The 19271-nt window shown below is 40.7% G+C and overlaps 2 protein-coding genes across 2 annotated transcripts; one reads left to right on the forward strand and one right to left on the reverse strand.

The window, feature by feature from the left end:
• Positions 1-5708: 5708 nt before the first annotated feature.
• Positions 5709-9065, forward strand: LOC140006092 (uncharacterized). Its single transcript, XM_072047794.1, has 2 exons — positions 5709-7889; positions 8081-9065. Exons 1-2 carry the CDS (start codon positions 5850-5852, stop codon positions 8969-8971), a joined length of 2931 nt encoding a protein of 976 aa, XP_071903895.1. The 5' UTR covers positions 5709-5849; the 3' UTR covers positions 8972-9065.
• Positions 9066-9626: 561 nt separating this feature from the next.
• Positions 9627-16553, reverse strand: LOC140005532 (uncharacterized). Its single transcript, XM_072046540.1, has one exon. It carries the CDS (start codon positions 16551-16553, stop codon positions 9627-9629), a length of 6927 nt encoding a protein of 2308 aa, XP_071902641.1.
• Between the last annotated feature and the right edge of the window lie 2718 nt (positions 16554-19271).

Below are 19271 nucleotides of genomic sequence, written 5' to 3' on the forward strand. Positions count from 1 at the left end.
TATGTACTTTTATGTGCTATTTTATGTGAGATTGCACGTTTTGAGTGCTTTTTCTTTTATTTACTTATTTTATTCATTTCAAGTTTTCATTTATTTTATTTAATTTTTGATAATTATTTGGAAGGCATTTAAATGTCAAATTGTAATAGATAGATGTTCAAAAAATATATTTAGTTAGACCATGTAATAGATAGATTTTATTTTTGTAAAAAATTAGATAAATGTAATAGATAAGTTTATTATTTCCTAAAATTCCCCTTCGAGATTGTAGTTGTAGACACCAAATTTTTAACTTGTTTATTTTATTGATAATTAATCCCATGATTTTTGTTTTATGCATTTTTGTAGCATTTTAGATTATTATTATTATTATTTATTATTTATTTTTTGCTCATTTAGTCGTTTAATTTTATTTTAAGACTTTCTAGTATTAGGATTTATCGGAAAAAGAAGAGAGAAAATTGTTCACAAAAATATGTTTATTTTCTTTTAAATTCAATTTTGTAGCGTTTCATTTATCTTGTTAAAATTATTTCATTATGTGTTAAAAAAAGAAAAAAAGAGGACGAGCTCACGGACCATGAGAAGCATAGGATCCTAGCCCTTTCTTCATGTTACAATTTAAGAAGAAAAAACGCACGGGAAAATTGCAGAAAAATACAGCTTAGCCCATTTCATTTTCCGCCGTTTTTCCATTGTGTTTTCCTTTACCCTTGGATTACCTTGACTTCATCTGAAGAGCGATCGGATGGCCACAAAAAGGAAGTGAAACAAGATTTAACAGGAGCCGTGAAAATCAGGGTTTAGGGGATATAAAGAGAGAGAGTTCTGGGAGATTTAAGGGAAGAGGTCGGCTGTGAGAAAAGGCTAGTTTTTTAAGAGAACCAGAAACAGCAAGAAAAGGTTTGAGAGAGGCGGCTGGAGTTTTGGGAGATAGAGAGAGAGCTAGAGAGGGCGACGGGGAAAAGGAAACGAAAAAAAAAACGCAGAGAGCTGGGGGGTGACAGAAAAGGAAAAACCAGCAAAGGAAGTTGACGGGAGAGGGCTGACGGCTGGAGAATCTGGGAGAGACAACGGGAGGAGGAAAGAACCGAGGGTGTAGAAAAAGGAAATCTGGGAAAGGAAAACGCAGAGCGGCTGCAGTGTTAGAGGAGATCGCTACTAGGGTGACTGTGGAACTCGACCGGCCTGGCTTCGTTGCCAAGCTCTGTGAGAAGAGGAACGTCGAGGGTCTTATTGTCGACGCTGGCTGTGGTGGTGGCGCTGCCGTTGCTGTTGCTGCTCTCCTTCTACTGCTGCCGATTCCAGTACCACACTCCGCCCCAAAGCCTGCTGGCTACGGCTGAAGGTCCTCACTGCCGTTACCACCTCACCGGAACCCACCGTCCTCGTCTGCGGATTTTTTACGAAGCAAGAGCACTCTTTGATTTCGCAACTTCATTTCTGGAAATCAGCGCGACTTCCTGGGGTGTTACACGTTCATCCCACTCCTCTCAGGTAACCATGAATCTTGGGATATTTTTGCAGCGAGTTTTTTCATGTTTGGCCTCTTGATGTTTTTCCCTGGTTGCTATTTTGTTCGTGTTTTTGTTGCAATGTTGATGGTGGGTTTTAGTAGTAAAAGGCATGGGTATCCTGATTTTTGTTAATTTAGAAATTGGTTGCATGATCTGTGGTTTGGATAATGAAGCCCACAAAGATTGCAGCAATCTTACCGAATGTGTTGTTTGATCACAAGAAACCTCCTTTTGCTTGAACTCTCGGCTTGATGGCCATTAAAACGTTCAATATTTTTCTTGCTTGTGTTTAGACTTCCTGGAGCTGAGCTTCGTGTATAAAATCTGCTGCAATGAACTTGAAAGCTCAATGAGGGTGGCTAAGGAAAATGAGAAGTCAAGATTTGTCTTGTTCTTGTGCCCAAATTGTATGTAATCCCTTCAATACCACATCTTAGTGAAAGCAAAGAGTTTGTCACCCCTATTTCTTAAGAAAACTTAGTCAACACATAGGTTTTGTATGCTTGCAACAGAGGGGTAGAAACCATAGCTAAACATGCGAAAACTGGTTATACCCTTATGATTACAAATGATTGATGGATTTTCTTATGAGCATAATCCTCACTTTGGGTTGTCATGAAGGGTAAGTCAGCGATGGACTTTATGAGCTTGTAATTTGGCTTGAAAACGATAGTTAAAGAATAAGACTTTCAAGGACATTGCACCGAAGATCGCATTTTTCTCAAAATTGCCCTCATTTTGGATTCCGAGATCTTGAACTTTGTTTGACTTTTTATCATCGCTCAACAGGGACTTTCAGCATCGAATCTTTTTGCATTTTTCTTTTGCATTTATTTGCTCGCTTTTTCCCTTTTCTTTTCATTTTTCAAAAGTGCCCTCGCGGGTTCTCACATAAAGAGCAGTGTCAACCTCACACCTAATTAATTCAGAAATACATTCAAAAAAATTCTTGGCATCAATATATGAACATCACTTACCAATTAGAAAAATTTCTTGACAGAGATATTACAAAGAACAGAAGCCAGGACTTTCAGCTTTTGTAATGGGGTCAGGTGGGGTGCTTAGAAAAGTTAAGGCTTGAAAGCGGATTTCAAAAGCGGTTTGAAGAATCCGAGATCGCATTGTTGCGCCAACCCTATTTTAGGGCTAAATCAGAATTTGCCCCAGTTGATGCTCAATTGAGGCTTTTTCCTTTCATTTTCTTTTTTCTTTTGATTTTTCGGCCTTCTGCCATTTTTGAACTTTCACAAAATTTGCCCCAGTTTATTTTTGAAATGAGGTTCTCTTTTCTCTTTTCCTTTTGATTTTGTTGCATTATCACTTTTCACTTCTTGAAACTTTTTCTCTTTCAACTCAAACTTGCCCCAGTGTGGGGTTTGCGATTCTCAGGGGTTGCCAAACGAAATAATTTATTCTGAAGGCTCAAAAGGGATAACTAGGGATAAAATGTTTGATTGGAAAGGAAGAGGGTCTGACTTTTATTCCGTTCCTTACAATAACTCTGAAAGGAAACTTTCATTAATGCGAAATTTCTTGCATGTACTTGAATTAACTGACTGAGAAAGACTCTTGTTCATCCATATCTATGAAACATAAGTGATCCGCCGGACAAAACTCTTCCTTTTCTTTTTTCTTTCTTCTTTTTCAAAATTGAGACCCAGGCAGAAACAAATTTCTCCAATTTGTGATTGTAAGCACAAATTTTGTTGCCTAAAATAAAAGACAAGAAAACTTGCACAAATATCAAATTTATTAAATCAAATAATAAGCGGGTTACAATCTCTGAAAGTTCTTGAATCAAAGAAATTAATCCCCTGATTCTTTTCTTCGAATAGCTTCAATTGAAGGGGCGAAAAGACTTGTTCTCCAATCGAAAGGGTGTTTCCTACAATTTCGGCGTAGAAAACAATTGATTTGATGATGGCGTCAAACACTTGGAACTTCGAGTCTTCAACACCGATAGCAGGAGGATTTGTTTGACTTGATTTGGATTTGGATTTGAGGAAGAAAGCTCTTGAGGGAATTTGACAGAGTTTCTCCGAATGTTAGGGATTTTTCTCTATCTTTGCCTTGGGGGAAGACCTCTATTTATAGCCAAAATATGTAGGCTAGGTCTTCAAGAAAACCCTCAGAATCTTCCTGCTTTTTGGATCACTTGTTACCCAAGAAATCCATTTAACTTGGGCTTAAATAATGGGACAACCCAAATAGTCCATTGTGAATTAATAAATCAATTAATTCACTCCAACTTAAGCGGACATTATGGATTTAATTTGATTTAATAGCCCATATAATATTGGCCCAATTTGCCAGTCCAAAACATAATGGACTTCTATAATTTAACTTAATTTAGTCAGGATCAATTTAATAAATCTCGACTAAATAAATTAAATAAAATTTCTTTGTCTACAAATGCCCCCACTTCAAGACTCAATTGAAAGCTTGCTTGTCAAAGATTGAAATTGAGACTTGAAGTATTTGATGATGATTTTTTTTTTTTTTTTTTAATATAAGGGAAAGGCCTGGACCATTCCCTTTATATAAGAGGCTCACTAAGTGATTAATTCAATGTGCGGTCTACGGCTAATTGCAATGCGCAGGATCATTCCCCAATTGATTACAATGAATTTGTTGCTTGCAATTAGTCTCGTGCACTTGGAACCTGTTATGACCCTTGCATCACCTAAACATTTAATAATCAAAGCATGGCCACTCAATCGGAACGCCTTGACAATTGGCAATTGTTTTCTATCTTCTTGCTGTCCATTTCTTTTTCTTGGACAATCCGTTTCTTTTTCTTGGACAACGAGAATTCTTACTGGCCCTTTTTTCTTTGGTAGGGGACTTTTGGAAATGACCAGATCTTGTTTCTCCCTTTGTTACCACTTTGCCTGATGTCAACAGATCCGATATTGCCAAATCTTGAATGAAGTATATGTAGGCAGCTTAACATTCCAATTACTATAAGCAGTCACATACACAAACTTCCTTATGTTTCAAGCATAGTTGCTTTTGGAAGTCGAACCCGAGATGCTAAAATTGTAGTTGCATCATTACATTGATTTGGTAATTGCCAAAGCAGTGGTGTTGTCCGAACGATGGCCTTATTGTATCTTAGAATTCCAAATATCCCAAGATACCAATCACGGACCTTTAGGCAACTAAGCTTCTAGGCAATCGTTCGGTCAAACATGTATTGCTTCACTTGCTAAACTCACGTAATTGCTTGTGGTAGCCAGCAATATATTGAAGTAAGAAATGGAAACATCCAATCGGGTATCACCCTTTTATTGCAATTTGGTTTCAAGCTTGCACTTGGAAAATTTTCTATGACCACAGCACCGCTTAAACATCTTCAATCAATCAAACATAACCACCATTGCCGGAACTTGCAGCTTCCAAAGTGGAATTGACTTCTCAAACTTGATTTAAAGAAGTACTACTACCGAAACTTGTAGCTTCCAGTTGATTCATGTATAGAATCATACTGCCGTGGCTTCAATGCTTTAAAGAGACAAGAGCCCACTTTCCCTTTTATTTGCAATTGATTCCTAGAGAATTAGAAACATACCACCTTCAATTATTTCCAAATTGAGCATTGCCAAATTCATTGAGCACTTGCAATGAATTGGTAATTGGGCAAGTGCCTGCCGAATTGAGTACTGCTGAATTCATTTGGAATTGAGTAAAATTCATTGAGCACTTGCAATGAATTGGTAATTGCCAAAACCAATTCTACCAAGTTAAGCACCTCGGAAATCCCACGAGAGTCATATTATGGCTTGAGGAGTACATGAAGGAGAGTGTGACCACTCAATTTGAAGAAGGCGCAACCGCAAACTCCCACGAGAGCCATATTATGGCTTGAGGAGTACATGAAGGAGAGTGTGACCACTCAATTTGAAGAAGGCGCAACCGCAAACTCCCACGAGAGCCATATTATGGCTTGAGGAGTACACCAAGGAGGTGCGACCAAGAAATTTGAAGAAGGTGCAACCGCAAACTCCCACGAGAGCCATATTATGGCTTGAGGAGTACACCAAGGAGGTGCGACCAATATTTGAAGAAGGTGCAACCGCAAACTCCCACGAGAGCCATATTATGGCTTGAGGAGTACATGAAGACGGTGCGACCAAGAAATTTGAAGAAGGTGCAACCGCAAACTCCCACGAGAGCCATATCATGGCTTGAGGAGTACATGAAGAATAAGACACGACTACCCACTTCAATAAAACTCACCCAAAAATTCAAGAAGCTTTTACTATCTTCGACCATGCCATTTTAACCAAACTTTCTTTTTCCTTCCTTTTGCTGCAGGTTAATCTTGATGCAATGGTGGTGTTCAAGGAAGTCGCTTTTTCAAACGAAAAGTATCTCCTTATCACTGACAGCGATGGTGACTCCGGTGACAAAGGAACGAAATTATTAGTGCATCCCCCTATACAAGGAAGTTACTCAGGTAAGTGGCCTTCTCACCAGTACCCAGAGTTAAAGAATTGGTCACTCGACCTTCCTCAAGATGATGGCACGAAGGTTCACTCCTTGAAATCCCTTATTCATGATAAGGAGCCAAGGACAACTCCTTTTCAGACCCTTGGCAGGCGGATCATAGATGGAGATGCACATTGGGGTCCTTCCTTGAGACTCAGTGGTGCATTCAGTTACATCGAGAATTATTGGGAGTGGTTGGAGGATATTCTCGGCAGGAACAAACAAGAACTCCGTGAAAATTGCTTGTTTGATGCCTTATATGCTTCGCTTTTCACATATGATAGGAACCTCCATGTACTTAGAGCATTCTGCGAGGCGTGGTGTCCGGACACTAATACCTTGCATACATCTGTTGGAGAACTGTCTCTTTCACTTTGGGACTTGCACAAGTTGGGGGGACTTCCAATCATCGGGGGTATCTATGAAGAGGTAATCCCATGCGCGGAGGAGCTAACTGGGGTTAATGAAAAGAAATTAAGGCATATTCCACAAAGTTGTGAGTATCTGTTCGCAGCCTTACATCATCTCCAACGTGGGGAATCCAACAAAGCTGGAGTTTCTGCTGACCAGTGGATTAATTTCTGGTTTAAAGGCAAAACCAGGTACTCAAAGCCAAAGCAGAGAAGGATAAAGAGGGCATCTCGTGCTCAAGCAACCCAAAATCCGGATGGCGAAATTGGACAACCGCGCAAATTTTCAAGTCAAGACAATGGTGTATTTAATACCATCGGAGTTAAACTTCACTTGCGAGAAGAGAGTTATCTTGCAGCATTTATATCTTGCTGGCTCTGTGTCTTTGTTTTACCAGATGAGGACCCCCACTATATTAGACCATCTACTTTCAAAATGGCTAGTATGATGGCTGCCGGTCGTAAGACTTGCCTTGCTGTTCCTGTCCTGCTAAGCATATACCGTGGGCTTGATAAAATTTCAAACTCAGCTACCCCAGGATGTGCACGTGCGGCCTTTCCGGTGCACTACGTATATGCTTGGTTAGCGAGTTATTTCTCTACCCATTATTCGACTCCAAATACCATGCCTGGACCTACCATGACCAACTATTCTGGAGAGGGTGGCGCACGATACTTTGATGAAAATAGTGCTCGCGACCTCATTCATCAGGGAGATAAAGTAACTTGGGGAATCACTTCTCTTGTGAAGAATCGCAATGAACTCTTTATTGACGATGGCAAACTAGCAAATCTCGAACTAAGTTATTTTGTAAGCGCCTGCTCAAATTACTTAGTTTTGCATGCTGAAGGGGATTTCCTTGTTGAGCCATATAGTCCATATAGATTCGCGCGACAATTCGGGTTTTATCAAGTTCCTCCACAGGAACTCGGGGCAGATGTGCGTTCCACAAATTATGACTTGAGTCGAATACTCTGGCGCACTGCTATTCGTAGTAAAACAGAGTCAAAGATACTTTTTCCTAGCTATCCCTTGAATGCTAGCAAGCACACATCTTCAGGCTTTCAAACATGGTGGTCTACGGTACATGATGATTACCTCCTCAAAGGGCGTGATACTTTGATTAAGAGTATCCAATCAAGTGGGGAGCAGAAGAGGTCAAAAGGGAAGGAACTTGCAAATCTGAACAATCTCTCCAAGGTTGACTACAGTCTTGAGATGAAGCAAAAGACTGTGAGAAACGAGAAGGAAATTTTGAAGAGTTCAAACAACAAGGTTGCTACCCTTGAGGACCTTACCCCTAATGAACAATTTTCGAAGGGTACTTCAGTTCGTCTTCCCTCAAAAATTGTGAAAGCCATTGATCATGATTCTTGCAATTCACATGAGGAGAAGAGGAGCGAGCCTTTTGATGAGGAGGATGAGCAATCCACTAGCACGGACCAGCATTGGAAGCGCAAGAAGTCCAAGGTAATGACTTTCCCTTTGGATGATATTGGTTTAGATCCTAAGGAACTCTTTAAAGACATTCCGGATATATCTGTGCCTGGTATAAGCCGTGTCAATATTGTAAGGACCCCCCTTGCCTTCTTTAATTTAGCATTTGAAATCTACTTGTCAATTTCATATTCATGATTTGTCTCATAACGTTTTCCTTACAGTTGGATGATCAAGACTTGATCTTCATTGATGATGGAGAACCAAGTCAAATATCAGTTGAAGGACCTACTGCATTTGAACTTTTGGCCAAACAAGTGATCAGTTCTACCCAACAAATGGGTGCTAGTGAGAATTCCAAAAAGGCAGTAGAGGATGGAAATGTGATTCAGCAAATCACGCCACAGAAGGTGGAACATATGACTCCATCGGCCCAAAAGAAACTCAAAATTTTCGATCCACCATCGTGGCCAAGGGCACCTCGAGTATCTGAATTTTGCCCCCAAAATGTGATCTCAACATGCCGTCGAGACTATATCCAAATGTTGTGGAATAACTTGAGGGTGATGATATCTCAAACAGCCTTAGAGCGCATGCCTGCACTTGAAATGAAAGCCAACGAAATCATAGAGGAAATGCAAAGCTTCAATGCCGCGGATATCTCAAATTTGCAAGGCCTTTTAAAGGCTTTCTTTGCAAATGCAGCTCGTTACGTTGCAGTGAAATCTTCTCTCTCAAATAAAATTCCAGCTGAATCATATGATGAGTTGCTTTCTACGGCTACCCAACATCTTAGAGACGCTCAGAGTAAGGAGAGACAACAGGCAGAGAAGATCTCAACACACATGTTGAAGCTTAAGGAGATTGATCGCGAGGAAGTAGAGTTGAGGAAGCGACTTGAGTTCTTGGATACTCACAGGAAGGAGACGCTTTCACTGCTACGAGAAGAGCAAGATGATCTTACCCGAGTGCAAGGCGTGATGGTCGACTTACAAAATGAAGTTCGAAAGATCGAGAATTCCCCGCCCCTACTTGCTGAGGAGAGTCAAACTTTGGACAAGATGCAAGCGTTACTTGAAAGCAACCAAAAGGAGCTGTCGTCATTTGAATTCTAGGAATAGTTGCAAAATTTTTTTTTTTTTTTTTTTTTTACTTTGTTTCAAATTTCATCTTTTGTTACCTGCTCAAAGCGTGTAGCTATGAGCACAAACATTTCATAATGAAGCTTGCTCTCTCTTTTTCACATTCTTGCAGACGCCCTCGTCTTTACTTGCTTTTTCGATAGCCACCATTTTAGACTATCAACCGTAGTATGAACAATTCTATCTTTGCATAATTTTGATCACACTTGAAAAGATAATTATCCAAATAATTTGGTAATCTGAATAATACACTTTCAAGTATATGTCACAAAATAATTCGAATTGTCTTAAAGATGAACGCTCCTTTTTTTTTTTTATCAAAAGAATCATCCGGACAAAGGATTTAGTTTTATATAATTGTAACTGAACTTAGAAGTTGCCCTCTAAGCTGCCTACGTATCCCAACAGGGAATCAAGTCACACGTAGTTCCTACCATTCACAGTTTAAACTCTTGCGGGTCAGGAGTATCCATTTGTTTACCACCTTAGATTTGGTGGAGTGTTTCAGCAGTTTAACCACGTGCTACACTATTGGTGGTTGTTATCCACAGTTTTAGCTCATGCGGGTCTGGAGCAACAGGCAGTTTAGACTCATGCGTCGTGGAGTAGTTCACTTTTTTTTTTTTTTTTATGGCATGTATAACTTCACGAATTTTCCATTTATAGGACCAACTTTCACGCCATCTTTGTCCACTAATTTGTACGCACCATTCGTGTAGACTTCTCGAACAATGTACGGCCCATCCCATTTAGAGACGAATTTGTCTTTAGTGCGATGAGTCATAACTATTGGCCTTCGAACGGCAAGTACCATGTCCCCGACTTGAAAGGAGCGACGTCGAACTTTCTTATTAAAAGCTCTAGAGAGACGGGCTTGATAGCACTCCAGATTTTGTTGGGCCTCCAATCTCTTTTCATCCAAAGCTTCCAACTCTTCAAGGCGCAGGCGAACATTTTCTTCCTCCGTGAGCCCTTCTTGGATAGCAATTCTCAAAGAAGGAATTTGTTGCTCAAGGGGCAGAACAGCTTCTACACCATAGACCAAGGCATATGGTGTGGCTTGCGTCGGAGTTCGGTATGTGGTGCGATAGGCCCAAAGAGTTTCGCCTATCCTTTCGTGCCAATCCTTCTTTGACTTTGCCACCACTTTCTTCAACAAGTTACATAAAGTTTTGTTGAATGCCTCTGCGAGACCATTGGCGGGGGCATTATACATGGAGGACTTTCGTTGCTTGAGATTAAATTTCTCACATAACTTATCCATCAAGCCATTGGAGAAGGATTTTCCATTATCAGTGATAATGTACCGGGGAACTCCATAACGGTAAATAATATTCACACGAATAAAATTCACCACATCTTCCTTTCTAACTTGTTTGAGCGGTATGGCTTCAGCCCACTTAGAAAAGTAGTCGGTCGCAGCCAATATATATAAGTGTTGACCGGACGACTTTGGTAATGGCCCCACAACATCAAGGCCCCAAGCATCAAAAGGCCAAGAAGCAACGGTCGGGTGTAACGGCTCGGGTGGTTGATGAATGTAATTTGCATGAAACTGGCAAGCTTGACATTTTTGAGCATATTCTATGCAATCTTTGACCATAGTAGGCCAATAGTAGCCCATCCTTTTAATCCGAAAATGTAACTTGGGACCGGATTGATGTGCTCCACATATTCCAGAATGTGCCTCGTGCATCGCCTGATATGCCTCGTCTTCGCTCAGACAGCGCAACAGTACACCTTCAAATGATCTTCGGTACAGCGTGTCCTTGTACAAGATAAAACGAGGGGCTCGACGACGAATGTCAGTTCTTCTACGTTGCTCCTCAGGTAATTTTTGATACTTGAGATAATCAACGAGGGGTTGTCTCCAATCTTCTTTGTCAATTTCATAGGTTGAGACCACATGAGCGTCGCCTCCTTCAATATTTTCATCATCAATCAGTGATGGAACTACCCACTTTCGGCACACACGGACTTGTATCTCATGATCCGGCATGGTAAGTGAAGAGGCTAGCGCAGCTAATGCATCAGCTTGCTTATTTTCCCTTCTAGGAACATGCTTAATACTTGCACCTCCAAGCCGCCTCATTAGTTGCGTTGCATATTTGTGATACGGAATTAACTCGGACTTTTTGACTTCATAACTTCCCAAGAGTTGGTTAACCACTAATTGAGAGTCACCATAGATTTGAATGTCCAACTGTTCCATATCAACAGCTATTTCAAGTCCGAGTATGAGAGCTTGGTACTCAGCGACATTGTTTGAACAATGATGACTTAGAGTAAAGGAATATAGCAATATCCCTCCATCAGGAGTCACGAATACAATCCCTGCTCCAGCTCCATGACGATGAGCCGCACCATCAAAATACATCTTCCATGGTGGACGAATCTCGATAAGGAGTACATCCTCATCCGGTAAGTCATCACTTAGTTCCCATTCAGCAGGTATCGGGTGATCAGCAAGAAAATCTGCCAGAACTTGTCCCTTCACAGCTTTTTGAGGCACATAAATAATTTCAAACTGTTGTAGTTGAAGATACCATCTAGCTAGACGGTCGGACAACACTGGTCTACTCATCACATATTTTATGGGATTCGCCCTGGAAATGAGCCTCACACTATGCGCTTGAAAGTAGTGCTTTAACTTCTGTATTGCAAAAATAAGGGCTAAGCACAACTTTTCAATTGGCGAGTAATTTAGTTCGTTGGGGGTCATCATTCTGCTTAAATAATAAAGGGCAACCTCCTTTCCTTCATTATTTTCTTGAGCGAGCAATGCCCCCATCGATCGTTCTTGGGCGGCAATATAAAGGAGTAAGGGCTTTCCATGAATAGGTGCAGCCAACACAGGTGCTTTCATAAGATAAGACTTAATGCTATTGAATGCATTACTACATGCCTCATCCCATTGAAATGGCACATCTTTCTTCATCAAGCGACTAAATGGCTGACACCTTCCTGCTAAATTTGAGATAAATCTCCGCAGATAAGCTAATCGCCCTTGAAGACTTTTCAATTCATGAATGTCACGAGGTTCAGGCATCCTCAATATAGCATCAATTTTGGCCTGATCAATTTCAATGCCTCGATGGCGAACCACAAAACCAAGAAATTTCCCCGACGTGACTCCAAATGCACACTTGAGAGGGTTCATTTTGAGTTGATACCTTCTCAACCGATCGAAAACTTGTCTCAAATCCTCCAAGTGATTATTTCTTTTCTTTGATTTCACAACTAAATCATCCACATAACACTCGATATTCTTATGAAGCATGTCGTCAAAGATACTTTGCATTGCTCTTTGATATGTGGCACCAGCATTTTTGAGACCAAAGGGCATCACTTTATAACAATAAATACCCTTAGGAGTACGAAATGCAGTGAGCTCCTCATCCTCCGGTGCCAATCGAATTTGATTATATCCAGAAGAGCCATCCATAAACGACAGAACTTCATGCCCAGTAGTTGCATCAATCATGAGTTCAGTGATTGGTAAAGGGAAGTCATCTTTGGGACAAGCATTGTTAACATCCCTGAAATCGACACAAATGCGGATTTGTCCATTCTTCTTTCGCACAGGCACGATACTCGAAATCCATGTGGGATATTTAACTTCACGAATAAACCCGGCTTCAATGAGTTTATTGACTTCAATTTCGATCAACGGAATCAAATCGGGTCTAAATCGCCGTTGTGCTTGCTTCACAGGTCGAACTCCCTTTTTAACAGCCAAATGGTGGACGGCCACTTTTGGGTTTAAACCCGGCATTTCTTTATAAGTCCATGCAAAAATATCTTGATACTCCCACAAGAGTTCAATATATGCCTTCTCTTCGTCAGGACTCAATGAAGCACTTACATATATTGGACGTGGGTTCTCTGAAGTACCAAGATTGACCTCCTTTAGATCATCCACAGTGGCCTTAACACCTTCCTCCAATTCAGGTGGAGCCTCTTCAGCATCTTCTTCTTCTTCAGGCGAGTCACCGTCAATTATAGTTATATGATTGCATGAAGCAACACTCTCTTCATCATCCTCTTTTGGTCTTGTGTACACCACGGTATGCTCCCTGACCCTCAATTCAGTCCCACACTTTATTACAAGATCTGTGCATCTTCTCATTCTCGAAGGAATGCTACTACCAAATTTATGAGAACCATTAGAAGGTTTTTCAAGATTTTGCAATGACTTTGCCATTTTTCCTTTACTCTTATGAGAGTTTTGAGGCTTTTGTCTTCTTTGTGGTCCTAATCTCTTAAAAACAGATACCCGTGGAGTTTTATTCTCCTTTTCATGAAAAGCTTGAAATTTACCAACTATTTGAGAAGACTCATCCTCTATAGCAATATATTGGCTACTAACTCTATTGATCTTGATGCGGATTGGTGTAGGAGAAGAGTAGCCAAGGCCAAACTTGGGATTTTCAACGGCGTATCCCTTTTCCTTCAACATCTTTTGGGTAGGATTCAACTCATGAATCATGTCACTGGTAGATTGACGGGATGGAACATTTAACACCGCAGATTCTTTGAGATCGTATCCAGCCTTAGCGAGAAGCTTATAAGCGATAGGATCAAAACCTTCTTTAGTTCTTGACTTTGGTATGGTGTCTTGTTCAACTTCAGATTCTTTGCTTAAAAAGTTAGACCTTTTAAGTTGAGAAGATGACGCCTTTTTTGTATCAAGATGAGCTACCGGAAGAGTCAAATCTTTTAGAGTTTCATGCTGAATTGCAGGTGACTGTCCCTGTTCCATTCTTGATTTGGGAGGGCAGCGAAAGACAACTGATTCATTGTTTGGCAATGAAACATCAGTTTCTTCATGAACTTCCTCTTTTGATTTCGAAGTCATCACTTTCTCCCCTTTTGCATTTGGAGATTCGGGGTTCTGGATTTTATCCCCAGATAGAGGTTGTTCAGTTTTATCCTTCGCAATGTGCCTTTTGATGTAAAATTTGGCATCGGCGATATATGCTTCCGCCTCAGTGAAAGGATTATCATCAGCTTTCACACTTCTTGCCACCCCGTTTTGACAGTACTTGAAGCATTGATGAAGAGTTGAAGGTACAACTCCATTTTCATGAATCCAGGGCCTTCCCAACAATACATTGTATGTTGTTTTAGCATCTATCACATACAATAGTGCTCTGGACGTCATGTCATCAATGATTATCTCCAAATTTAGTGACCCAAGAGCTCTTTGCCCTCCTTGATTGAAGCCTTGAATCATCAGTCGGCTATTGGAGAGTTCATCAACCGGGATACCAAGCTCCTTCAGAGTTTTTAAAGGGAGAATATTGACTGCGGAACCTCCATCTATCAACATTCTATTCACTTTTTGCTCCTTTGCATAACCAGTCACAAACAAAGGACGGTTATGCGGTGTTGACCCAAGCAACAAGTCTTCACTAGTAAAAGTGATACTTGTGACGTTCACCTCTTCATTGCTGGTAGGCACACGACCTTCTTCATTGCCGGTGGACGCACGGGCCATCTCACAGAGAGATTCGCAAGTATTATCTTTTTGTTCCTCGATATGATCTACTCGCGTTGTGTGACTTGCGACCACATCAACATCAAAGAATTCCTTTGGCAAAAATTCTTTTAAAGTGATAGGAGTTCGCGACTTTTGCTTGAAGATTCGGCCTCCTTGAAGATTATGACAATCATTAGTTTTCTTTACGTCTTTCTCTTTCCCCTTCCAAATCACCATACTTCTTGTTAAGACCTTGCTCGCCCTACTAGATGGACAAGACTTCCGCCTCCTTCTTCGCGTGACTAGAGTCCATCCTTCATCATTTACATCAGACTGTAGCGCCTTTTCATCTTCATATACATGTTCCTGAAGAGTTGAAGGAGCACCTTCTTGTTTGATTTCTATAGGATCAAGTGATCCAAATTGAATTATTGGCAATACAGGCACCATGACCCTTTTATCCTCCATGGACTGCAGGGAACCAATGGACGTTTGATTCACACTCGCCTTGTCTTCTTCAAGGAGAATTTTTCCCTGTCTTGCCAACTCCATTACTTTGTCTTTGAAGACAAAGCATTTTTGAATGGGATGCCCGACCAATCGGTGATACTTACAGTAATTTGGATCGTCAGTGTTCCTGGCCTCATCAGGTCGCTTCATCTCAGGAAGCGTGATCAAGTTTATACTTAACAGATCGTCAAACATACCAGGGACATCAGAATCAAGGAAAGGGTACTCCTTATCCTGCATCTCCTTGAGAGTTGGTTTCCTCTTTCCTTGTTCTTGATGTGCATTGATCTTGCTGTCTTCTCTCCTGGCAGTTTTGGGAACAACCTTAAAGGGCGTTACACTTGTAGCCATAGCCTCCTTCTTTTCATTTTTAAATGGTGGCTTGCCCCCTTTCCTCGCTTCTTGTCTCTCTTTGGCCTTGTAAGGGTCAGGAACTGGCGGTTCTTGTCCATCAAGATTAATCTCCAACTTATGGGCTTTTGTGGACAGTTCATCAAATGTTCCTGGTTGTACACCTTGTAAGATGTATCTGAGTCCCCAGTGCATACCTTGAATGCACATCTCGATCGCGGAAGATTCAGAAATTCGATCTTTGCAATTTAAGCTTAGATTCCTCCAACGGTCGATAAAATCAATGACAGGTTCACTCTTCCATTGACGTGTATTAGAGAGTTCAGTCATGCTGACAGTTCTCTTTGTGCTATAGAAGCGACTAAGGAATTCATGCTCTAGCTGCTCCCAACTGTCAATGGTTCCAGACTCCAGATCCGTGTACCAATCAAAGGCATTACCCTTCAGCGAGCGAACAAACTGCTTAACGAGCAAGTCACCATCAGTGCCCGCATTGTTACAAGTTTCCACGAAGTGTGCTACATGTTGCTTAGGGTTGCCCTTGCCATCAAATTGTTGAAATTTTGGAGGTTGATACCCCACAGGCATTTTCAAACTTTCCACTCTAGCGGTGTAAGGTTTGGTGTAACCACTATATGACTTGGCACCTCCACCAATCTTGTCCTTGATTGTGCCTTCGATAAATTCCTTCAGATTGTCAACATGAATGGTGCCATCAGGGGAGATCGAAAATTCCTTCGCGGCTTGTGACTTCGCATCCTCTTTCTCCTTCTCCCTTGATGACGAGTCCCCTTCATCTTGCACTTTGAATTTCTGTTTGGACATACTAAGGCTATTTTCGCCTATATTTTCCACCATATCCATTAATTTGACTATCTTGGCATCTTGACTTTGCGCATGCACTACTAGCCCTTCGACAATTTTGGCTAGATTCGAGATCTGGTCTTCCACAGTTGTGGTATTGGTCATCATGACGGGCATCACCACAGAGGCAGCCGAATCACTTGGGCTACCAATGGATTCATCATGGGCTCCTTTCTTGTTAGGAAGCATCTCGAGATTTGCTTCTTCAGTCACAACGTTCGCCTTAGCCTTCTCTGCTAACTCCTTGGCCTTACTCCTTGTCAGAGGTGCAGTATACTGCGTCCCTTGAGTGGTTGAGACATCAGCAACTAAGCCTTCAAGAGAAAAGTTCACCTTCTTGAACTCCATCGAATTTTGAGACTGGTAAGTTGTTGGAAGAAAAGAGATGAGAGGCAGAGATTGTCCCACCGGGCGTGCCAGAAATTTGTAAGCACAAATTTTGTTGCCTAAAATAAAAGACAAGAAAACTTGCACAAATATCAAATTTATTAAATCAAATAATAAGCGGGTTACAATCTCTGAAAGTTCTTGAATCAAAGAAATTAATCCCCTGATTCTTTTCTTCGAATAGCTTCAATTGAAGGGGCGAAAAGACTTGTTCTCCAATCGAAAGGGTGTTTCCTACAATTTCGGCGTAGAAAACAATTGATTTGATGATGGCGTCAAACACTTGGAACTTCGAGTCTTCAACACCGATAGCAGGAGGATTTGTTTGACTTGATTTGGATTTGGATTTGAGGAAGAAAGCTCTTGAGGGAATTTGACAGAGTTTCTCCGAATGTTAGGGATTTTTCTCTATCTTTGCCTTGGGGGAAGACCTCTATTTATCAGATCGAGTGAAATGATGATTTATTCAAAATCGACCGAATTGCCCTAAAACTAGGCAAATTGGTCAAATGGATCAGACGAAATTGATGATTTATTTGAAATCGATAAGATTGCCCTAAGAATGGGTAAACTAATCAAATGAATTGAATGAAACTGATGATTTATTCAAAATCGACCGGATCACCCTAAAAAAGGGTAAATTGATGATTTATTCAAAATTGACCGAATTGTTCTAAAAATGAATGAATTGACCAAATAGATTGGATGAATTTGATCAGATGAATGGAAATGATGGTTTATTCAAAAATCGATGGAATTATCTACCCTTTGGTAGTTAAAAAAACGCATTGCGATGCATTAGCCTATGAGCCTCCTACAATCAAAATTTGGCCTCAATAAGTTTACCATCTCGACAATGAGGAATTATTTGCGAATTTCTTCAAATTAATGTCCTTTAAGCAAGGGATTTTTACCAAATGTGTTAAAAATGGCCAAAGAATGATCGTTAGATGCTCATATTCGAATGTACCAAAGATCGCTCCAGGGTCATGGAAAGGATCAGATCCTACCTTACCTTGTGCACTACCCCTTTGGATGGTACAAAAATATAAACGTGCAAGTCTCCTTGGATTAAATATCCGAGACACAAGGCGGTTTAATCCTAATGTGGGATCCCCTAAATGGCATTCCCTTTCTAGGGTGTATGTATGATGCTATTTTATCAAAGCGCGTAAATATGCAGTACACAAATGAAACGTGACCTAAAGGGACCCCTTTTGTACGCCGGGGTGAGCCTAGAATGAAATGCAATTGTTAATCCAAAATCTTTGAACGTGCAATAGTCCATTTTCAAAGGTAGGTTCTAAAAGAAAGGTCATGCCAAACCTCTTATTTGCTAGGGTTTGTGAATGCAATGGGGACAAAACCAAGAAAAGTTAGTTCAGCCAGATAAATACACATAACACATTGTAACAACGAAATAAAGCAATAAAATCAATACAAAGAAATAAAGCAATAAAAGAGAAAAAAGGGGTTGGATCCCTCCCCTCGTGAATAGTGTCCCTCATAAGGCAAGGCAGACTTTACCCTAGGCAAGCTATCATGGATGCATGAGGTATTGGCTCACTAATGCATCTAGACTCGATAGGTTTTAGGTCCCCGAGCCTTCAGACTTGGAAACCAAGGGTTATCCATCCCAAGGTTCTTTGTCGGTGGCTCGACCGATTCCCCAGACATTGCTACGCACACATCGTGTCACGACTACATGTCATGAGTGAATCTATAAAAAATCCTCAACCTTCGACTAAAAGTTAAAGGTTATCAACCCAAAGCTTAAAATGGAAGATTGAGTGACCCCTCGGATCATGCTACGCACACATCGTGTCGCGATGACAAGTCCAAGTGAGTCGCCTAAAATCCTAATAGGGTGGAGTGGCGTGACAAGCCACTAAAAGAAAAATAAATGAGGGGTGAAAAATTAAAGCGTATGCACGTATGCTAGTGCTCGTTTGGAGGGGAGGGATCAAGAACCAACGCGAGGCTCTAGGGAAATATCCCCCCACCCAAATGCAATGCAAAGCGCGGGATCATATAGATAAACCATTCATCCATCAAATCAATCGTACGCAAATGTGTGAGGGAGTGAATTGACACGCGCGAAATGCGAAATCCTAAAAAAGGAAAAATGCAACCCTAAACATCCAAATGCGATATATGAAAAGGTTAAAAGGAGAAAAAGATTGACTAAATCAAATTTGCTCGGACTCTCTAAGTCCCCAGTGGAGTCGCCAGTTGTCGCGCCCCATTTTTTATAAAGAAAATTAAATAAATGAATCGTTTAAAAAAGTGAATTTTTATTTGATTTGAAAAATGAATTTTTGACTTAAAAAGAAAATGAATAAAAATATGTGGGTCTAAATGGGACTTTGAAATGCGACGATTTTGATCCAAAAATAAGTTTAAAAAGGGTTTTGAAATAAAAATCGGAGTCGCCACTTGGTATTGAGTTAAGGTGTACCAAGTCACCAAAAATGAGTTTTCAAAGGAAAAAGTAGAAGAAACCCCTTTTAAACGACTCCTAGTCTACGAAAATCAAAGGAAAGGTTCGGGAGTCACATTTGACGAAGGGGAAGGCAAGGACAGAAATCCAAGGCACCCCTTCGACCTAGCCAAGGCTAGTTGCGTGATTTAGTCAAAGATTTTCTTGTTTTAACCAAAGAATTTATCACATTTGGATGT

This window comes from Coffea arabica, chromosome 4e (genome assembly GCF_036785885.1).
Source record: "Coffea arabica cultivar ET-39 chromosome 4e, Coffea Arabica ET-39 HiFi, whole genome shotgun sequence".
NCBI lineage: Eukaryota > Viridiplantae > Streptophyta > Magnoliopsida > Gentianales > Rubiaceae > Coffea > Coffea arabica.